The following is an 18,222-nucleotide window of genomic DNA, read 5'->3' on the forward strand; positions in this document are numbered from 1 at the left end:
AGAAACCCACCATTTTTATATAAGGGGATTGGGGACTTTGGTTACGTGGTGATGCCCATATTCGCTAAATTGTTTATTTGGCAAAATTACCAAATAACCTTGAATAATAGAGGTTTTGTTTTGTTTTGTTTTTTGAGATGGGGTCTTGCTCTGTCACCCAGGCTGGAGTGCAGTGGCACGATCTCAGCTCACTGCAACCTCAGCCTCCCAGGTTCAAGTGATTCTTCTGCTTCAGCCTCCAGAGTAACTGGAATTACAGGTGCCCACCACCACGCCTGGCTAATTTCTGTAGTTTTAGTAGAGATAGGGTTTCACCATACTGGCCAGGTGGTCTCGAATTCCTGACCTCACGATCTGCCCGCCTCAGCCTCCCAAAGTGCTGGGATTACAGGCATGAACCACAGTGCCCGGGCCCCTCCCCTACCCCCCACTGCTCCCTTTTTTTTTTTTTTTTGGCTATAGGAACTTGTATGCTTTTATAAAGTTGTTCCCATATTCTGTTATCAGCTATTAGGTGGCTTCATGGAGTCTCCATATTTCACCCCCACTTCTATGGAAAATTCTTCCTGTAACTACCTACCACCGGTGAGGGTATGAATTTCTGGAGTATGGGATTGTCCCACTGTCACCTCAGAGTGAGCACCTTGATTTCTAAGCCTTGTTCTGAGCCTGGATTCACAAAGACAAATTCTACCACACCAACTGAAGAAGTACCTGTTCAGGCATGGCGGCTTACACCTATAATCCTAGCACTTTGGGAGGCTGAGACAGGTGAACTGCCTGAGCTCAGGAGTTTGAGACTAGCCTGGGCAACACCATGAAACCCTGTCTCTACTAAAATACGAGAAGTTACCCAGGCATGGTGGCGGGTGCCTATAATCCCAGTTACTCAGGAGGTCGAGGCATGAGAACTGCTTGAACCCAGGAGGCAGAGGTTGCAGTGAGCCAAGATCATGCCACTGCACTCCAGCATGGGCAACAGAGTGAGAAGCATGTGGCCAGACAATTCTGGAAAACAGAATGGGTTCTCCTAACACGAACCTCAGGCCCTCCAGAAATTTTCAGAGCAAATCTCTTCGTTGCCTCTCTTCATTCTACTACCATTGTTTTAGTGAGGACCTGTTTCCCAGCTGACTAATTTCAAACACAATATGACATGGTGGTTAAGAGTCCAACTGCCTAGGTTCAAATCTCACTTTCACTAGTTTGTATGACCTTGGTAAATTACTTAATCTGTTTCCTCACGGCTAAAATGGAGTCACTGACAGTACTTACCTCATAGAGCTGCTATGAGGATTAAGTGAGGTGGTGACTATAAAGTACTTGGCAGGGTGCCTAGACCTGAGCAGGTGCTTCATAAACACTTTTACTCTCAACAGCTTCCTAATGGGTCTCCTACCACAGGGTTATCACCCTCCACCAATCCACCTTCCATGCTATTGCGAGTGTGCACTTTCACAAATATTTCTGGGTTATAAAATACAAATTTCATTGTAGAAAATTCAAAAAACACATGAGGGAAAGGTCATCCATATCCCAATCACAGAGACAATCCACTGTTGATATATTTCCTTCTAGTCTTTTTTCCATTTTTTAAAACTTAACTGAGATGATCGTTCAAATTTGTTTCACGTAAGTATTTTCCTCTAATTTAACAATACAAAGTGTTGTTAGCTCCCAGTTTCTGGAGGTCTGGTTTCTCTGATGCTGACAGATGCCTGCACTTTTGCTTACTGCCTACAAGTGAAGATGTATCCTCTCTGGTGGGGGCTCCTCATCTGAGGAATGCAGGAGAACAGAGATTTCAGGTAACCCTTGCAACATCCCATCCTGCAAGCTTGCTCCTTATGCCAAGACTGTGCTTATGCACTCCTCAGTCTGGAAAGCCTTTCTGCCTCTCCCCATCTGTGTTCACGACAGTTTTCAAAACCCAGCTCTAAACAAGAGTTTCCTAGATAAAACATGACCTCCCATGATGACAACCAAGTCTGTGCTACAGGGTACTCCTGCGATGCAGCCACTTCCATACAGCAGCACAGGCCTCAGAGGCAAAAGGCACTCGGCACACACTGGCTGAGTGGGTGTCTAAATATTTTATTGTCTATTTTTTTTTTTTCCTTAAGTAAACCATAGGCTAGATGCAGTGGTTCACAACTATAATCCCAGCACTTTGGGAGGCTGAGATGACAGGACTGCTTGAGCCCAGAAGTTTGAGACAAGCCTGGGCAATACAGTGAGACCTCGTCTCTACAAAAAAATTTTTTAAAATTAGCCAAGTATGGTGGCATGCACCTGTAATTCCAGCTACTCGGGAGACTGAAGTGGGAGGATTGCTTGAGCCCAGGAAGTGGAGGCTGCAGTGAGCAGAGATCATGCCACTGCATTCCAGCCCCAGCAACAGAGTGAGACCCTGCCTTAAAAAAAAAAAAAAAAAGTAAACCATAAAGTCCTTTAGTGATGAACCATTTCTCTTAATTTTATGCTTATTGGCAGTTATACATGGCTAGGTAATTAATATATGATAAATAAAGGAACAGTCAACTTTTTTTTCCTTTACAAAGGTATGGTTTTACTTTTCTTGCCCTACTGGACTTGATAGGCTTGATAACAGCTGACACTCTTGTGCCAACACAACACTAAGTATTAAACTCATTACTAAACACATAGTAATGAATTTAATCCTCACAACAGTCCCGGTGAGGCACGTACTATTATCGTTTTCATTCTACATATGAGGAAGCAGAAACTGTGATGGGTTATGTAAAGTACCCAAGCACTCCCAGCCAGTAACTAGAGTTGGGATGCAAATTTAAAAACTAGTTTGACCACACATAATATCCATGTAATTAAATTCAACAATTAAAATCTTGACTAAGGATCAACTATGTCTTAAAACACTAGGTAAGGATATTTCCCACGTTGCAGAAGGAGAAACGAGGTGTTAAACACAGGCGGATGGGACACACACATACACGCATGGAGAAAAGGGTAGGCGGACCCCATGATCAAAACAAGTTTCCCCCATATGCTGGTAAATAAGAGGGCCCTCGAAGTCATGTCATTATTATTATTATTGTTTGAGACAGAGTCTCGCTCTGCCTCCCAGGCTGGAGTGCAGTGGCACAATCTCGGCTCACTGCAAGCTCCGCCTCCTGGGTTCACATCATTCTCCTGTCTCAGCCTCCCAAGTAGCTGGGACTACAGGTGCCCACTACCCACCCGGCTAATTTTTTGTATTTTTAGTAGAGACGGGGTTTCACCGTGCTAGCCAGGATGGTCTCGATCTCCTGACCTCGTGATCCACTTGCCTTGGCCTCCCAAAGTGCTGGGATTACAGGCATGAGCCACCGCGCTGGGCCCAGTCATGTCATTATTAGTCATATCTAAGAACGGACAGGGCCAGTGGGAACCACCATCTTGGAGCATGTCTGTGAGTGCCTGGCAGCATACCTGTCCACCCCCAGATAAGAGCCCTGGGGCCAGCTTTTCCTTGTTCTGCACATAGCTCCTTGTCACCCACCCCTCTGCCTCATACCCCAGGAGTTGGGGAGGGATAGCTGGAGCAGGCGGAACAGCCCAGCTCTCCTCACTGACCAGGAGACAACATCCCAGCAAGTCCATGACTTATTTGATATTTACGTATTTTTCACAAGTAGGGAAGACAGCCTTTTCCCCAAGACCCGTCTGTGTATCATAAAATCTCAAGAATTCAATATGCTCATCGCCAGCATCACCGTGTTTTCTGTCAACATCTGAAACGCACATAGCTTTTACAGAACACTCCATAAACAGAGCATGGGGGCCGAGTGGACCTGGAGCTTGCCCCTGCGTCTAGGACTTCCCAGAGACAGTATGCTTAGAGGGGAGTGGACCTCAGAGGCACTGCACCCTGCTCTGATTCCAGAAGACAAGGCTTAGAAGTGGACTCAACTCCTCAACGCGTTCTTATGCAGGCACAGCTTCAACCATGACTTGCAGACTAACTACGTCCAAACGTGTAACTCAGACCCTGACCTGGTCTCCTGGCCACTTCAGATGTGGTTCGTCCAATGGGAACTCACTTCCCGTCCTCCCAGTCTGAGTTCTCAGTGAACACCACCACCCCAGGCAGAGACCTGCAGTATCTCATTCCCTCCTCCCACAAGCCTTCCTCTGGAGACCTTCCAACCCCTCCCTCTGCCACCGACTCTTTCAGGCCAGGCCCTTGTCATTTCTTGCCTGCCTCATGACAACACCTTTCCTACAGCTATGCCTCCTCAGTGCCCTCAAGCTTCCCTACCCACCATATGCCAGAAGTCTTTCAAAAGCATGAGGTAACACGGCATTCCTTGCTTTAAAATCCTCAGGAGCTCACTATTACCTGTGGGGTCAAGTCAAACTCTTGGCCGTGGCTCCCTGGGCCCTGCACAATCTGGACCCTGACCATCCTCCCCACCCACCAAGCCACCTTTTGTTCATCCCCACATATACCCAAACCCTTTTGCTCCTGCCTGAACCAAGTATAGTCCAAGTAAGTTCCACTCCCTCACAGCCACTAAGCTGTTGCCCAAGCTACTCCCTCTTCCTAGAATGTGTCCTTTCTACCTGATGGCTCTGTAGGGCTCGGCACAAGTACTACCTCCTACAGGAAGGCCTCTATTATGCCTTCAACTCCATTTGTGTATTAAAGCCCCTTGCCCATCTCAACCGACGTGGCATACACCAACAGTATCAGGTCAATTTCTTTCAAAGTCTTTTCCACTAGGCTATGAGCTCATTTCTATGTTCCCAGAACCCAGTGTCGCAGTTGGCAAACAATAAATGTTTGCCAAATGAAAGCAGAGCCTAGAAATCCCTAGCTTACCAGGCCACAGCCGTTTCTCTGCCTTTTCCTGACACCCAGGCGGACTTACCGACGCAATCACAGGTGGGGAACTCGGCCTGGGCTCTCTTGGCAGGTGTGTCCAGCAGACTCTTGGTGGGTGTGTCCAGGTACTTAAGAGGTGACTCCAAGAAGCCACTGAGGGTGGGTGTGAGTGGGTTCTCTGCCTTGGTGGGTGTGGCCTCCTGGCCTCCCTCCTCTGAATGGAAGCAGGTTGTTGAGAGCACAGTCACAGCCCCTGAAGACTCAATCTTGATTTGCTTGGGGGAACGGGTAGCAAAGGGGCTCTCAGGGGCTGGGAGACATGTTTGCTGGTTCTCAGGGTCCTGAATGGGCACAGAAGGGGGGCCGGGAAGCCCAAAGCTATCTCCAAATTCAGCCTCAAACTGCCGGATGAGCTCTTCCAGCTTGTCATCGGCAGGGGGAAGAGGGCCGGTGGAGCCTGGCTGCAAGGTTGTCATGGGGCTGGGGGACCTCATTTCCTGAGTAGGGGGCAGCAGGCTGTCCCTGGAGGGACTAGGTGCAAATAGCGCAAGAGAAGGTTCTGGGGGCAGGGGCACAGCAGAGCCCTGTGAGGCAGGTAGAGGGGCCGGTGGATGAGCCTGTACTTCCTGGGAGGCCGGGGACCTGAGCCCTTCCAGGACAATCTGCCGGACAGGCGGGAAGAGTGGCTGCGCTTCCCGGGGCCTGGACTTCTTGATCTGAATGGGCTTTCGGACACTGGGCTTGATCCCAGGGGCAGCTTTCTCTGTTCCCACGGGACCTCCAGCTGGTGTTGGGAGCTTCTTCTTCTTCTCCTTGGGTGGTCTGTCTGGAAGCCGTGGGGCAGGTGAGCTTGGTGGGGGCCACCAGCCAGGAGCAGAAGGCTCCGAAGGAGCAGGGAAGGAGGTGTCGTGAGCCTGTTCTAGGAAGAGGCTGCGCTTGTGATGGAGGTGCTGCTGCAGGGCGGTCTGGGCCTTCTGGTGGGTGTTGGGCTCCGAGGATGGCGTGGGAGCCTCCCTCTGAAGCACAGGGGATGGGGCCAGGGCTGGGGAGGAAGAGGGTGCCTCTACCTTGACCTTGGGCTTGGTAGGCAGGGCCTCAGGCCGCTTGAATACTGACTGGATGTAATCACTGGCGCTGCCCAACAACTGCTCCAGTTCAGCCATGGGGTCGTGGCTTGGGCGAGGCATGGGCCAGGAGCTCCGGGGCGTTGCTGGAGGGGTGTCGGTGCCCCAGACTTCAGGGAACTCAGTTCGAGGAGTTGCTGGAGGGAAGGCAGAGCTATCAGGAGCAAAAGATGAGTGCTCTTCAGGAGGAACCACAGGCCATGAGGGAGCCCGGAGGTAAGACTGGGGAGATCTGAAAGGGGCAGGAGGTGACAAGGCCTCAGGAAGGGGGCAAGAAGCCTGGGGGGTGGAATGAGAAGGCTGCGGGAGGGCGGAGGAGAGCTGTGTGAGGGCCTCGATGGCAATGGCGGTCTGCAAGCTGATGTTTTTTTCCTTGGCGATGCTCAGGGCACTCTGGGACAGGGGCAGGCCCTCTTGGGGAGAGATCTGGGGCACCTCTGAGCTGAGGAGTGGCCTGGTGCTTGGTGCTGGGAGACCGGCCTCACCAGGAGGCAGAGGCCCTGGGAGCCTGGGCCGCTCCTCCCCTCCTTCCATGACCACAGACTTGATCTTCCCCTCCAGCCACTCGAGGTAGTCAGGGCATTCTGGGCCATCGCAGTTGCAGTTGGGTGGTTTCATACCATGCCGCGCGAGGGCCAGGGCCGTCTGCAGTGTGTCAAGGTCTTCGCTGCCAGCAGAGCAGCCCTCGGGCCCTGGCCGGGATCCCCTGCTGTTGTTCCCAGCCTCACGACTCATCTCACGGTTGAAGGTTTCATAGAGCCGGGTGCTAAGGGCCCCATAAGAGGACACAGCTTCGGCCACAGCCGAAAAGGCCACCAGATCGTGGGCATCTTCCAGGCGAGCAGTATGAGCTGGGCCTGGGGCAGCCTCCCAGTCGGGCTTTTGGTCTACCCGCCAAGGACCCCCAGTCCCCAGCAGACTGGGTCCAGCGGGCTCTCTAGCACCATTGACCGGCACCCCTGAGGCGCTTAGCTGCCGTGAGTCCCCATGGTACACTGGCCCTGAGTCCATCTGACCTGGAACAGGTCCATCAACTGGGCTGAGCTCTGAGCCTGTCTAAAGAGAGAAAGAAGGGGGAAAAAGGAAAAAAATGAACCACACTATTTGAAAAGCATTTCCCTGCTTCATACCACTCAGGTGCACATCTGACCCCCAACTTTTCTTGCAAATCCTCTCTCTGGTACTTCTTGAGCCTCCAATTCATCTTCCCATGTCTTTGGTTCCCTAGCGAGCTTCACTAGCAGAAATAAAAAGAAGATCTTTAAGATATTTTTAAAGAGAAGATCCTAATGTGACATTCTTAATGTTGTTCAGAAACTTTTGGAGCCTCAGATCAATCACATGAATGAGGCTCTCCTAAAACCAGAGACACACAAAAAAGTCCTTAATTCACAATGATCAAAATCACACTAGGACTTTATTTTGTTTTGTCAAGATGGAAAGAAATCCAACCAAGCCTGTGTGTACACACGTGCTCTAAGCGTGAAGTGTGGGTTCGTAGGGGTAGGGAAAGAGGAGCTTTGATTAACAAATTCAGCCTGGACCATGGGTCAGCCACGGTCCTAGTGGGAACCCACAGTCCTTTTCTCCCCCTAAAACTATCCTCACTTAAGCTCAGGCCGAGCACAGAAAGCTGGCAACAGACCACATTCCCACACACAGCCCCAGGCCTGAGGGAAACGCCGATGATCTGACACAGCATGCATTTAGCCCCATGCCCGGTCAGTCCTGCCAAAGACAAGCAAGTTGCTGCTTAGAGAAGGATTCAGGCCTCTCCCTGAGCACAAGAACCAGCACTATATACCTCATATCCCCAAAAGCACACCAAAGGGGGAAGGATGAGAGTAAGAGGGCCAGGAGGACCTGGCCCAGCAAGTGAAAAGTGAATACAAAGATGTGAAATTGAGTTTGCAGACCCATCCCTTAGGAAAGGAAAGCTCTTCCTTACTGTAGAATGCTAAGAGAAAACATAGAAGGACTGATGGATTTAGAGAGTCATCAGTGGCAGCAGGTGAAAGCATGGTGAGGTACAGGATGTATGTATGCATGGTCTCAAAGCATCTCCTCTAAAATTACATAATTACAATAGTAACTGTAGTAGAGAGATCTGGTAGACAGACACCACCTTAACCCAAATGACCAAAGTTACCATCATCACCAATACTGAGACAAAACACCACCATGTGCCTCTTGATGTAAGACACTGCGGAAGACTTAACACCACTCACATAGAACTCCTGCCAAAATGTATAACCTGAATCTAATCACAAGGACACATCAGATAAACCCAAATTGAAGGGTGATCTAGAAAGTACCTGGATTGTTCTCTTCAAAAAGTTTCAAAGTCAAGAAAAACAATCTCTTCCCTCAAAAAGAACAGCTAAATGCATGTTCATGGGTTAGACCTTAGACTGGGGAAAAATACACTAGTTTTACTTGGGACAAGTCATGAAATGTGAATATGGACGTGGATAAGATAATATTCTGTCATTCCTAATCTTGACTTGGATCATTAGACGATGGGTTATGTAACAGAATGCCCTTGTTCTCAGGATACACATACTGAAGTATTTAGGAGTAAAGGGACAGTACAGACAGTCCCCAACTTACGATGGTTCCACTTAAGATTCTGACTTTGCAACAGGCATTCAATAGAAACCATACTTTGAATTTTGATCTTTTCTGAGGCTAGCAATACTTTAGCGATGCTGGGCAGTGGCAGCAACCCAGAGCCCCCGGTCAACCACGCAATCACCAAGGTAAACAACTGAGGCTCCACAATGTTCCATGCTGTCAGGGTTTTCTGGATATTGTGTTCTGTGTTTTAGCATCCCATCATGTCTATAACATGCCCATTTCTGACTTACAATACTTTCAATTTATGATTAGTTTACTGGGACATGACTCAGTCATAAGTTGAGGAACACTGTGTACTCAATCTCAAATGATTCAGAAAAAAAACGATATACATATGGAAAAATATGTCTCTATAAACAAAATGATAAATACATGAGGCAAAACCTACACATTTGGGGTATGTGAGTCCCAAGTATGATCCCTGCTATTTTTCTATAAATTTTTAAATTCTGTGAAAATAAAAAGCTAAATAAGAAATCAGTCCCTCAAGTATAACACAAAGTGTTTTTTTTATTTTAGAGACACACTCTCACCCAGGCTGGAGTTCAGTGGCGTGATCATAGTTCACTGTAGCCTTGAACTCCTGGACTCAGGTGATCCTCCCACCTCAGCCTATCAAGTAGCTGGGAGTTGATGCATGTACCAGGCTCAGCTAATTTTTTTTTTTTTTTTTTAAGAGCTTGAGTCTTGCTATGTTGCCCAGGCTGATCTCTAACTTCTGGCCTCAAATGATGCTCTGGCCTTAGCCTCCTAAAGTGTTGGGATTATAGGTGTGAGATACTGTGTCTGGCCTCAAAGTGTTTTAAGTAGGTGGCTAAAATGATGCCAGTCCTAAGACTGTCAGACAAGGCCATCACGGGCTCCTAAGTGTGGTGGGAAACTAGGGTTTGGGATGAGCTTTGTGGGAGATTAGCAGAGGTTCCAGCCAGCAGTTCCTGCCTCATCCTCACCCTTGCCTCCATTCTGGCCACAAAAGACCCTCATGCTTTTCTAACAGGCCATGTTCTCTGACGTCACCAGGCTTTGTACACGCAGTTCTCATTGCCTGGAATGACCTTCTCAGCCTCTTAGAGTGGCCTCTCTGGCTTATCCTTCAAGCATCAGCTCAGTGTCACCTCTTCCCCTACCTACTTCACAGAATTATCTGTGGCTCCTTCCCCGGGTTCCCAGGGCACCTTCGTTAGCACTTATCACATGCCACTACTGTTATTTGTTCAAGCAGCTGCCTCCCTCCCCCACTAGATGGTGGCTCCTGCCAGGCAGGGTCCAAATCTCCATGACTCCTGTGCTTCCTGCCCACAGCTGGAGCAGTAACACTCAGGTAAATGAAAAGCCTGCCATCCCTACTGGCCACAGAGTGTATCAGCTTTTCCCTGACCCCAGTGGAAGACTACCTTTCAGAAGTCTAGGAATGTGGCGGATCACCCAGCACACTCTTCTTTCTTAGAAGCCTAAACTAATGTGGCTAACAAGGCTATACAATCTGAAGTGGTCAAATCTTACATGCTTATGTAGGAAGATAGAAGGAGCATGCATAACCAAGAAGAAACAAACCGAGAGTAGCACAGATTTACAAAAACAGTGTCAGGAAGACTAATGCTACATGAGTGGAGGCTTCCCCAAAATGGTCAAGACAACTAAAAGGGATTTAAAAAGTTATTTTTGGTGTGTGAATAAGAACAAGGAAGGGCTAGGATGGCTCTTGTGCCTCTGAACTCCCTGGGAAGGAAAATGCTCCTTGGACCAAAAAGAGGAGAAAAGGAAAAGCAGACATAGATATGAGGTAAGTGAAGCCACTATGGATAGGGAGATCTTAAGAAACTCTAAATTCCTATTTCCCAACCAAGAGATCCCACTGATACCTTTCTCAACACCTGTCAGTGATGCTGGAGGAAACCTGCCAGCAGGAGACGGGGCCAACAGGCAAGAAAAGGAGAAGCGTCCTTCCAACTCTCAGTCTGCTGCATTTAAGAACAGCCCGGGTAAGAACCACAGGAGTCAGGTTCCACAGAAGGCCATTAACCTACCAACATCCAAACAATCTTAGTGCTTTGAGTCATGGGGTCATTGGAGAGCAGATGGGGAGATACTGTGGCTGACAGGTCACAAAGCCGAGAGCTTTGGGCCAAATCTGCCACAAGTTTGTTTTACTTGCCTATACGGTGTTAATGTTTTTGTTTTGCTAACATTCGAAAATCAAATTCCACATGAAACCTGGATTTTCTTGAAGGCCCATGCTTCTACGGGCAAGTTTGTCTGTAACTGAGCAGTGGCTCCTGCTTACATAGAATACAACTACTCCAACTCACCCCCAGCTTCCCCACTCCACACTGCCTTCTTGAAACCAAGGCTGGGGTCAGGAATTACTTATTAATTGCTTGAATTAATTATCACTTCACTCACTTCTGTTACCTGCCAACCCCTTGTAAGCCTTTGACTTTGCAACTTCGGCTGTGGACGTTCAAGTTTCACAAGGTCTGCCATGACCCTTTTGAGGTCAGCTATAGAGAACTACAGGCTGGAAGGGCTGGTTCACCACTGGTTAAATGACCATGCTCAAAGGGTACAAGAGATGTATCAACTGGGAGAACGGTCTTTAGTGGTCTGCCACAGGGCTCTGTTCTTAGAACTATCCTGTTCAACATATTTATCAATAATGATAGAGAAGGCTCACTTAATAAATAAGTAGATGTTGAAAATAGAAGGGATAAAGCTATGTTGAGTGACAGAACCAGGTGCCAAAAGGTCAACAGACCAGAGAGAAAAAAATCTAAAAGGGTAAACAGGGTCTCATACTTAGGCCCCAAGCCACATCTGTGGAAATAAATTAAAGACGGGAGAAGCACACAATAGCAGCAGCGGTACCCATAAAAATGTCTTAGGAATCAGAAGAGGTAAAACCCTGAGAGCCAACTGATGGCACACCCAATATGATGTCATGTGGCAGCTTCAAAAGGCCTTATAACCCAGATTTTTTCAAAAATTTTCACTACAATCCACAGTGAGAAATACATTTTACACTGTGATCCATTAGCTACTTATATACAAGTTTTGTAAAACAGTACTTCCACTTAATAGATACATTAATGTATCTTTCTTCTTTATTTTTAAATGCAGGTTGCAACCTTCTAACGTTGATTTCGGGGTCTACTAATGGGTTTTGACCCAGTCTGACACACAGCTATGACCTGACCTGAACAGGACGACAGCACAGGCAGTGACAGCCCTGCTTGTGACCCAGACAGTCCCCACCTGAACGCAGGCTTCCCTGTGGGGCTGCACCCTCTGGACGCAGAGGAAGGTGAGCACGAGGGTTCAAAACCACAGGAGGAACAGCTCCCTTTTGGTTCCGAACAAGATACAACTCCAGAAAGTCTTTAAACATCCGCAGGCCTACTATTTGGGAAAAGAATGAGACTTGTTCTGAGTGGCCTTAAGGGATGGAATTAGAAAATGGGTAACGAGAGAGAAAAGCTTAAGTTCCATCTAGGGAGGGATTTGCTTAATACTTAGAGATATTAGAAAATGCACTGAAACCAGTCCCCCTAAAAACCAGAGGAAACAAGTTCTTATCAATGGAGATTGCGGAAAAGAAAAGCAAGCAGCTATTTGGCAATTATCGGCAGGGAAGCAGGACAATGCCAGATGAGGATGGGGACTAGTTTAGCTCTTTCGAAGCCTCAGCTTGGACCCGTCCCAGCTCAGAAACCCTCCGCTTTCCCCCTCGATTGTCATTCCCTTCTGGGTTCCAGCAAACATCACTGTGAGATGCTCCTTTTTCTGAGACAGGGTCTTGCTCTGTCGCCCAAGATGTAGTGGAGTTGCGCGATCACGGCTTAATGCAGCCTCAACTGATTCTCCCACCTCAGCCTCCCAAGTAGCTGGGACCACAGGCATGCACCACCATGCCCCGCTGATTTTATTTTTAGTAGAGACAAGGTCTTGCTATGTTGTCCAGGCTGCTGTCAAACTGCTGAGTTCAAGCAATTTTCCTGCCCCGGCCTCCCAAAATGCTGGGATTACAGGCGTGAGCCACCATGCCTGGTCTAAATGTCTGTTTTCTGTCTGGACTTCTCAACTACCCTCCAGTTAGCTCCAACCCCTAGACCATGCCATAAGTCCACTGAGAGTCAGCTTGTCTAAAACAGAACTGAACTCTTCCTCCTGACAGCAACTTTCCCAACTTTCCTATTTTTGCATTAATGAACATTCCCAACCTAAATGTTACCCATATTCTTCCAATGTGTGCAGTCATTGGATCCAAACAATTCTAAACGTGAACTGTTTCTCAATTTTATCTCCTCCCTTTCCATCCCTGCCTTCCCAATCAGGGTCTTTCTGTGTGTATGTTTTAATTGTCTCACCTGACAGTGGGTCCTCTAAGCGACTCTATGTACCCCCAAGCCCCCTCCCTGACCACACATACGTGCGCGCGCGCGCACACACACACACACACACACACACACTCTTCTCCATCCTACGATCTCTTGAACATACCCTCTCTTAAGACTTCCAGCCGCCAACTTCATAACTCTTCCTCGTCATCCACCCTGGCTTCAATCTTCAGTTGAAGAATGCCATTCATATGCATCAAGTGCTTAATACGTGTGACAGACTGTGTGTTCCAAAGATGGCCACAACATTCCCTCCATCCCACATGCTCTTCTTACTGTGTGACTTGGACACTTCCCCCACGGAGAAGTGGGATCTATGTTCCCTCCTCTTCAATCTGGGTGGGCTTGTGACAATGGAAGTGACGCTACATGACTTTCAAAGCTAGATCACAAAAAGCAATTCAGCTTCTGCCTGGTTCTCTTGGGACACTCACTCTTGGAGCCCAGCCACCATGCTGTGAGGAAGCCCAGGCCATGTGGAGAGGCCACATGGAGGAGTCAGCTGACATTCCCAGCTGAGGTCCCAGGCAACAGCTGTCGTCATTTGCCAAATGTGTGAGTGAAGGAGCCCTTCGAGGATTCCAGCCCAGTCATCAAGTTACCTCCAGCTTTTATGCCTTCCCAGCTGAGACCCTAAATATCAAGGAACATATAGAAGCTACCCATGCTGTTGTCACTTCTGACTTCCCAATCCACAGAATCCCCTGGGCATAATAAAAGGATTACTGTTTTATACCACTGTGTTTTGGGGTGATTTGTTACCTCACAATAGACCAGACTATATATTTCAGGAACCCCAAGAAGTTTTAAAATGAAAAGGAAGAAAAAGGCCTATAAGTCAATGCCCTAAATCATATCAGTGCTGTGAAAGCAGTATCTACAGAGGCCTGCGGGGGTTCAGTATATACAGCTATCTGGGCAGGTGGGTGTCCAGGAAGGTTTTATCTCAAAGAAATCTCAGAGAGGCTGGAAAGAGCGGCAGGTATTTTGGAAGAAGGCGAAGAATTCTGCAGGAGTTCCAGATGGAAGGAATAGAATGTGCAAAGGCAGAGAATCATAAGCCCTAGCAGGCTTGGAGATGGGTAAGCTGTTGAGTGTATCTTGATCGCAAAGGCAGGGGAGGCAGGTGTGTGCACCACAGCCTGAATGCTACAGAGAGCAGATTTACATTTCAGGAGGGGCACTCACGCATCCTGCAGAAGACAGCCTGCAGGGTTCAAGGCTGGTGAGCCAAAGACGAGTTAGGAGACTATGCGACTGTCCAGATTAGTAACAATAAGGACCTGAACTAAGGCACTAGCAGACAGATGGGGATGAAACGTGGTTATGGAGGTAAGTGATTAAATTTAGCAGTGAGACAAGGAACAGAATCAATCCCTCCCTGAGAAAGTCCTCCTTGACCAGTCCTGTCCACCACAGACTGCCCCAGAGTCTACAGTCACCGTGCACAGTCACGTTCTGTTAGGGATCTTTAATAAGAGTGTATGGTCAACTCCACCATTTGCTCCAAGGAACCAGGCATCTGCCACACCTTCAAAACTCACCGGAGTCTCTAGAAGGCGTTCAAAAAGCTCTGGCACTTCTTCCTCCCCAGGGACCTGGCTGGTACAAGCCTCATCACCCCCATACTTCGAGATGATCCATGGAAGCTCTAGGCAGAGTTGGTGATCTCTCTGCTATTATGGCACCCATTACAACACACACATGGTAGAGGTCTGCAAAGGCTGTAGGGGGCCTCCAGAGAAGTCCACCAAGGTGCTGGTGCTGCACATCTTGCTGCCAACTTCCAGGTGCAAACCCCTTTTCCCTGCCCTCACTGGGGTCCTCACACCCAACCCCATCAGGTTTCTTCCCTGCTTCACAGTATCACTGGGAGGGGGTATGCCCATCCCAGGCTAGGTCTTCCCCAAGTTGGAGGTGTGTTCCCATCACCTAGGGGAAGCAGGGATTTGTTACTAGGAGACTGAGAGGCAGGAAACGTTACTTAGGCAGAGAAAATGTCCTTCTCAGATCCAAGAAGAGACATGACTCTTCACTACACTCCATGAAGAGTTCATATGTGCATACAGCATCGCCAACCCCAACCTTCAGAGGGCTGGGGGCCCTGTGCTGAAGGTGACCCTGAACCCTGCCTGGCTAGCTCACAAGGTCCCCTGCCTCCTCCTCCACAGTGCACTCCCTTCTTAGACTCCCAAATCCCCAGAGCTGGTGCTCCAGACATCTGCAGGCATTCAGCAGCAGCACTCTGCCCTCCCCACCCAGGGGGCTCCAGAGCCCCCCAGATGCCAGGCAAGGCGAGAAAAGTGTGGAACACCACTCCCCAAACACCTCATTCAGTCAACAACACAGTGAAGGATGCAGATATGACACCAGGTTTTCCAAATCCTTCCTGACTCTCAACACATCAAAACCAGATCAGCAATTCTCTATTAAAGGAAAATAGGGAAGAGAGAAGATGAAGAATGTTATCTTGAAAGAGCAAAGTCCTCATTGGTTACACCTTCTTATGGCCTCTAAGAAAGGGGAAGTTTCAAGAGGAACAGAGTCTGGAGGGCTGTTTTGCTGACTGTCAGCAGTTACACACCATATTAGAAGAACCATGTCCAAGAAGGTGTTTTGGGCCAGAATGAACTAGCCTGTAGTCAACCTTCAGAGCCCAGTAGCCCATTCTCTGCAGGGTAATCTCCTGAAGCGAATTCTAATGGGACTCCAAGATAGTGGTGACTGCTCCCCACCCTGCTGGCCAATAAACTCCACCCAGTACTTTCCCAACCGCACATACCACCAGCTCAGCTAGTCTGATCCACAGCAGCTGTTCAAGGGGTTGCTCTTTCTAGCCTCATCCTTTATCTCAGTCCTAGAGTTCAGAATCCACCTCCATACAAAGCTAGTTCCTTCTTCCTTGCCACCAAATGGATGGCCCCACTCTCTCTAATAGCAAATGGGTTGTATTTATGGCATGTTCTGTCTAGGGTTGATCAATTATTCATTCCTTAAGAGGATTCTCCCTTCGGAAGATTTATTGATAAAACTAATCAGCGAGCATAGAAAGAGATTTTTAGGGGAACCCTTGCAGAGGATGTGCACACCTGCCTGTTCTTGGCAGAAGCGAGTGTGTGCCCATGGCACACTGGCTAGCTCAGTCCCATGTCTGCACCCTCCATACCCAAACTGGCCCTCTCTGCAGACAGCAACTCCAGGATTATGTCTAACTTCTTGAGAGCATTATATGTTGGCAGAGGGTATTCTTGTATGAGGTAGGGAGAGGCAGTTGTTCTATGTGATTACTACATGCACATCAGTAAAACATTTTAAAATCTAATTTTTTTCCTACTACAAAATGGGCAGATACAGCAAATCTTTCAGTGGCTGGGGTGATACTTAGGAAAAAGCTGAAATGGGCCCAATTCCCTGAGGTTATCGTATCTGGCAGAAGCACAGGACTTTGTTCATGTCCTCTGACCTAACAGCAATTAATGTGGGTTCGGGGAAGAAAGGAAAAGAAGAGAAGAAACCAGGAAAAGTCTCTACGTGACTCTGATGGAACCCTTTTATGATAGGCGGAGTATCATGCTAATTGTCGCACATTCACTTATCTCATTTAATCACCAGACACTCCTCCAAGGTGGAGATCAGAGATGAGGACACCAAACACAGAGAGGGGAAGTAATTGCCTCAAGATCACAAGGCAATGTGGAAGAGCACAGCCATTTTTAACCACTAAGTACTCTTAATTTCACTGGAAATGTAAAAGTAAACAAGCCAACAGAAGACATAAAAAAGCTACATGTGCCAATGATTTTCCCTCAACACGAACAGTAGAGAATTACAAACAACCTGAGTGCCCCAACAATAGGGAGATGATTTTAAATTTTATATTTCTTCTTCGTGAAAAGAAAATAGGGAATAAACATATGAAAAAATACTCGATATCATCAGTAATCAGAAAAATACAAAATAAGATCACAAGAAGATTCCATTTTATACTTATTACGTAGGACTGAAGAGGAAGAACATTTAGTTTGAATCTTGGCCCCACCACTTACTAGCTGTGTGACCATAAGCAAGTTAGCTAATCTCTCTGTGCCTCTGTTTTGTCACCTGTAAATTGGGGATGAGTAACAGTACCTACCTCACAAGATTATTATGAAAATTAAACAATATATGAAGAGCACTTACAACAGTACCAGGTACATAGTAAGCACTGCGAGAGGGTATTTTAGTTTAATACCAAGTGCCAATGGGGTTTAGCAAGAACTTTTTTTTTTGAGACAGTCTCGCTCTGTCGCCCAGACTGGAGTGCAGTGGTGGGATCTTGGCTCACTGAAACCTCCACCTCCAGGGCTCAAACGAGTCTTGTACCTCAGTCTCCCAGGCAGCTGGGACTATAGGCGCACAACATCACACCCAGCTTGCTTGCTTATTTATTTATTTACTTATTTAGTAGAGAAGGGGTTTCATTATGTTGGTCAGGCTAGTCTCAAACTCCTGGTATCAAAGGATCCACCCACCTCGGCCTTCCAAAGTGTTGGGATTACAGGTGGTAGCCACCACACACTTTTTTTGAGATGGAGTCTCACTTTGTCGCCCAGGCTGGAGTGCAATGGCGAGATCTCAGCTCACTGCAATCTCCGCCTCCCGGGCTCAAGTGATTTTCTTGCCTCAGCCTCCTGAGTAGCTGGGATTATAGGCGCCCACCACCATGCCCGGCTCATTTTTGTATTTTTAGTAGAGATGGGATTTCACCATGTTGGCCAGCTGGTTTTGAACTCCTGACCTCAAGCCACCGTGCTCGGCCCCAATAACTACTATTTTTTTTTTTTGAGATGGAGTCTCGCTCTGTCACCCAGGCTGGAGTGCAGTGGAGCGATCTCGGCTCACTGCAAGCTCCACCTCCTGGGGTCACGCCATTCTCCTGCCTCTGCCTCCTGAGTAGCTGGGACTACAGGTGCCTGCCACCACACCCGGCTGATATTTTTTTTTGTATTTTTTAGTAGAGATGGGGGTTTCACCATGTTAACCAGGATGGTCTTGGTCTCCTGACCTCATGATCCGCCCACCTCAGCCTCCTAAAGTGCTGGGATTACAGGCATGAGCCACTGCGCCCGGCCCCCAATAACTACTTCTTATACCTCACTGGCAGGAAGGCAAAACAAAACAACTATTTTGAAAAGGTTTGTGGTGCTATCTTTCAATGTCAAACACGCACATCTCCTACAGC

At 47.9% G+C, this 18,222-nt stretch overlaps 1 protein-coding gene across 3 annotated transcripts in view; it reads right to left on the minus strand.

Annotated features, from left to right (window-relative positions):
- TET3 (tet methylcytosine dioxygenase 3) overlaps positions 1-18,222 on the minus strand; it is a 119,963-nt gene that overhangs the window by 51,600 nt on the left and 50,141 nt on the right. For all 3 annotated transcript variants that reach the window (XM_050754367.1, XM_050754365.1, XM_050754368.1), the window contains one exon: positions 4,893-7,026. In XM_050754367.1, coding sequence (XP_050610324.1) covers positions 4,893-7,026 — 2,134 coding nt within the window. The remainder of the gene's footprint in view (positions 1-4,892; positions 7,027-18,222) is intronic.

The sequence above is a fragment of the Macaca thibetana genome, chromosome 13 (genome assembly GCF_024542745.1).
Source record: "Macaca thibetana thibetana isolate TM-01 chromosome 13, ASM2454274v1, whole genome shotgun sequence".
NCBI classification, from domain to species: Eukaryota; Metazoa; Chordata; class Mammalia; order Primates; family Cercopithecidae; genus Macaca; species Macaca thibetana.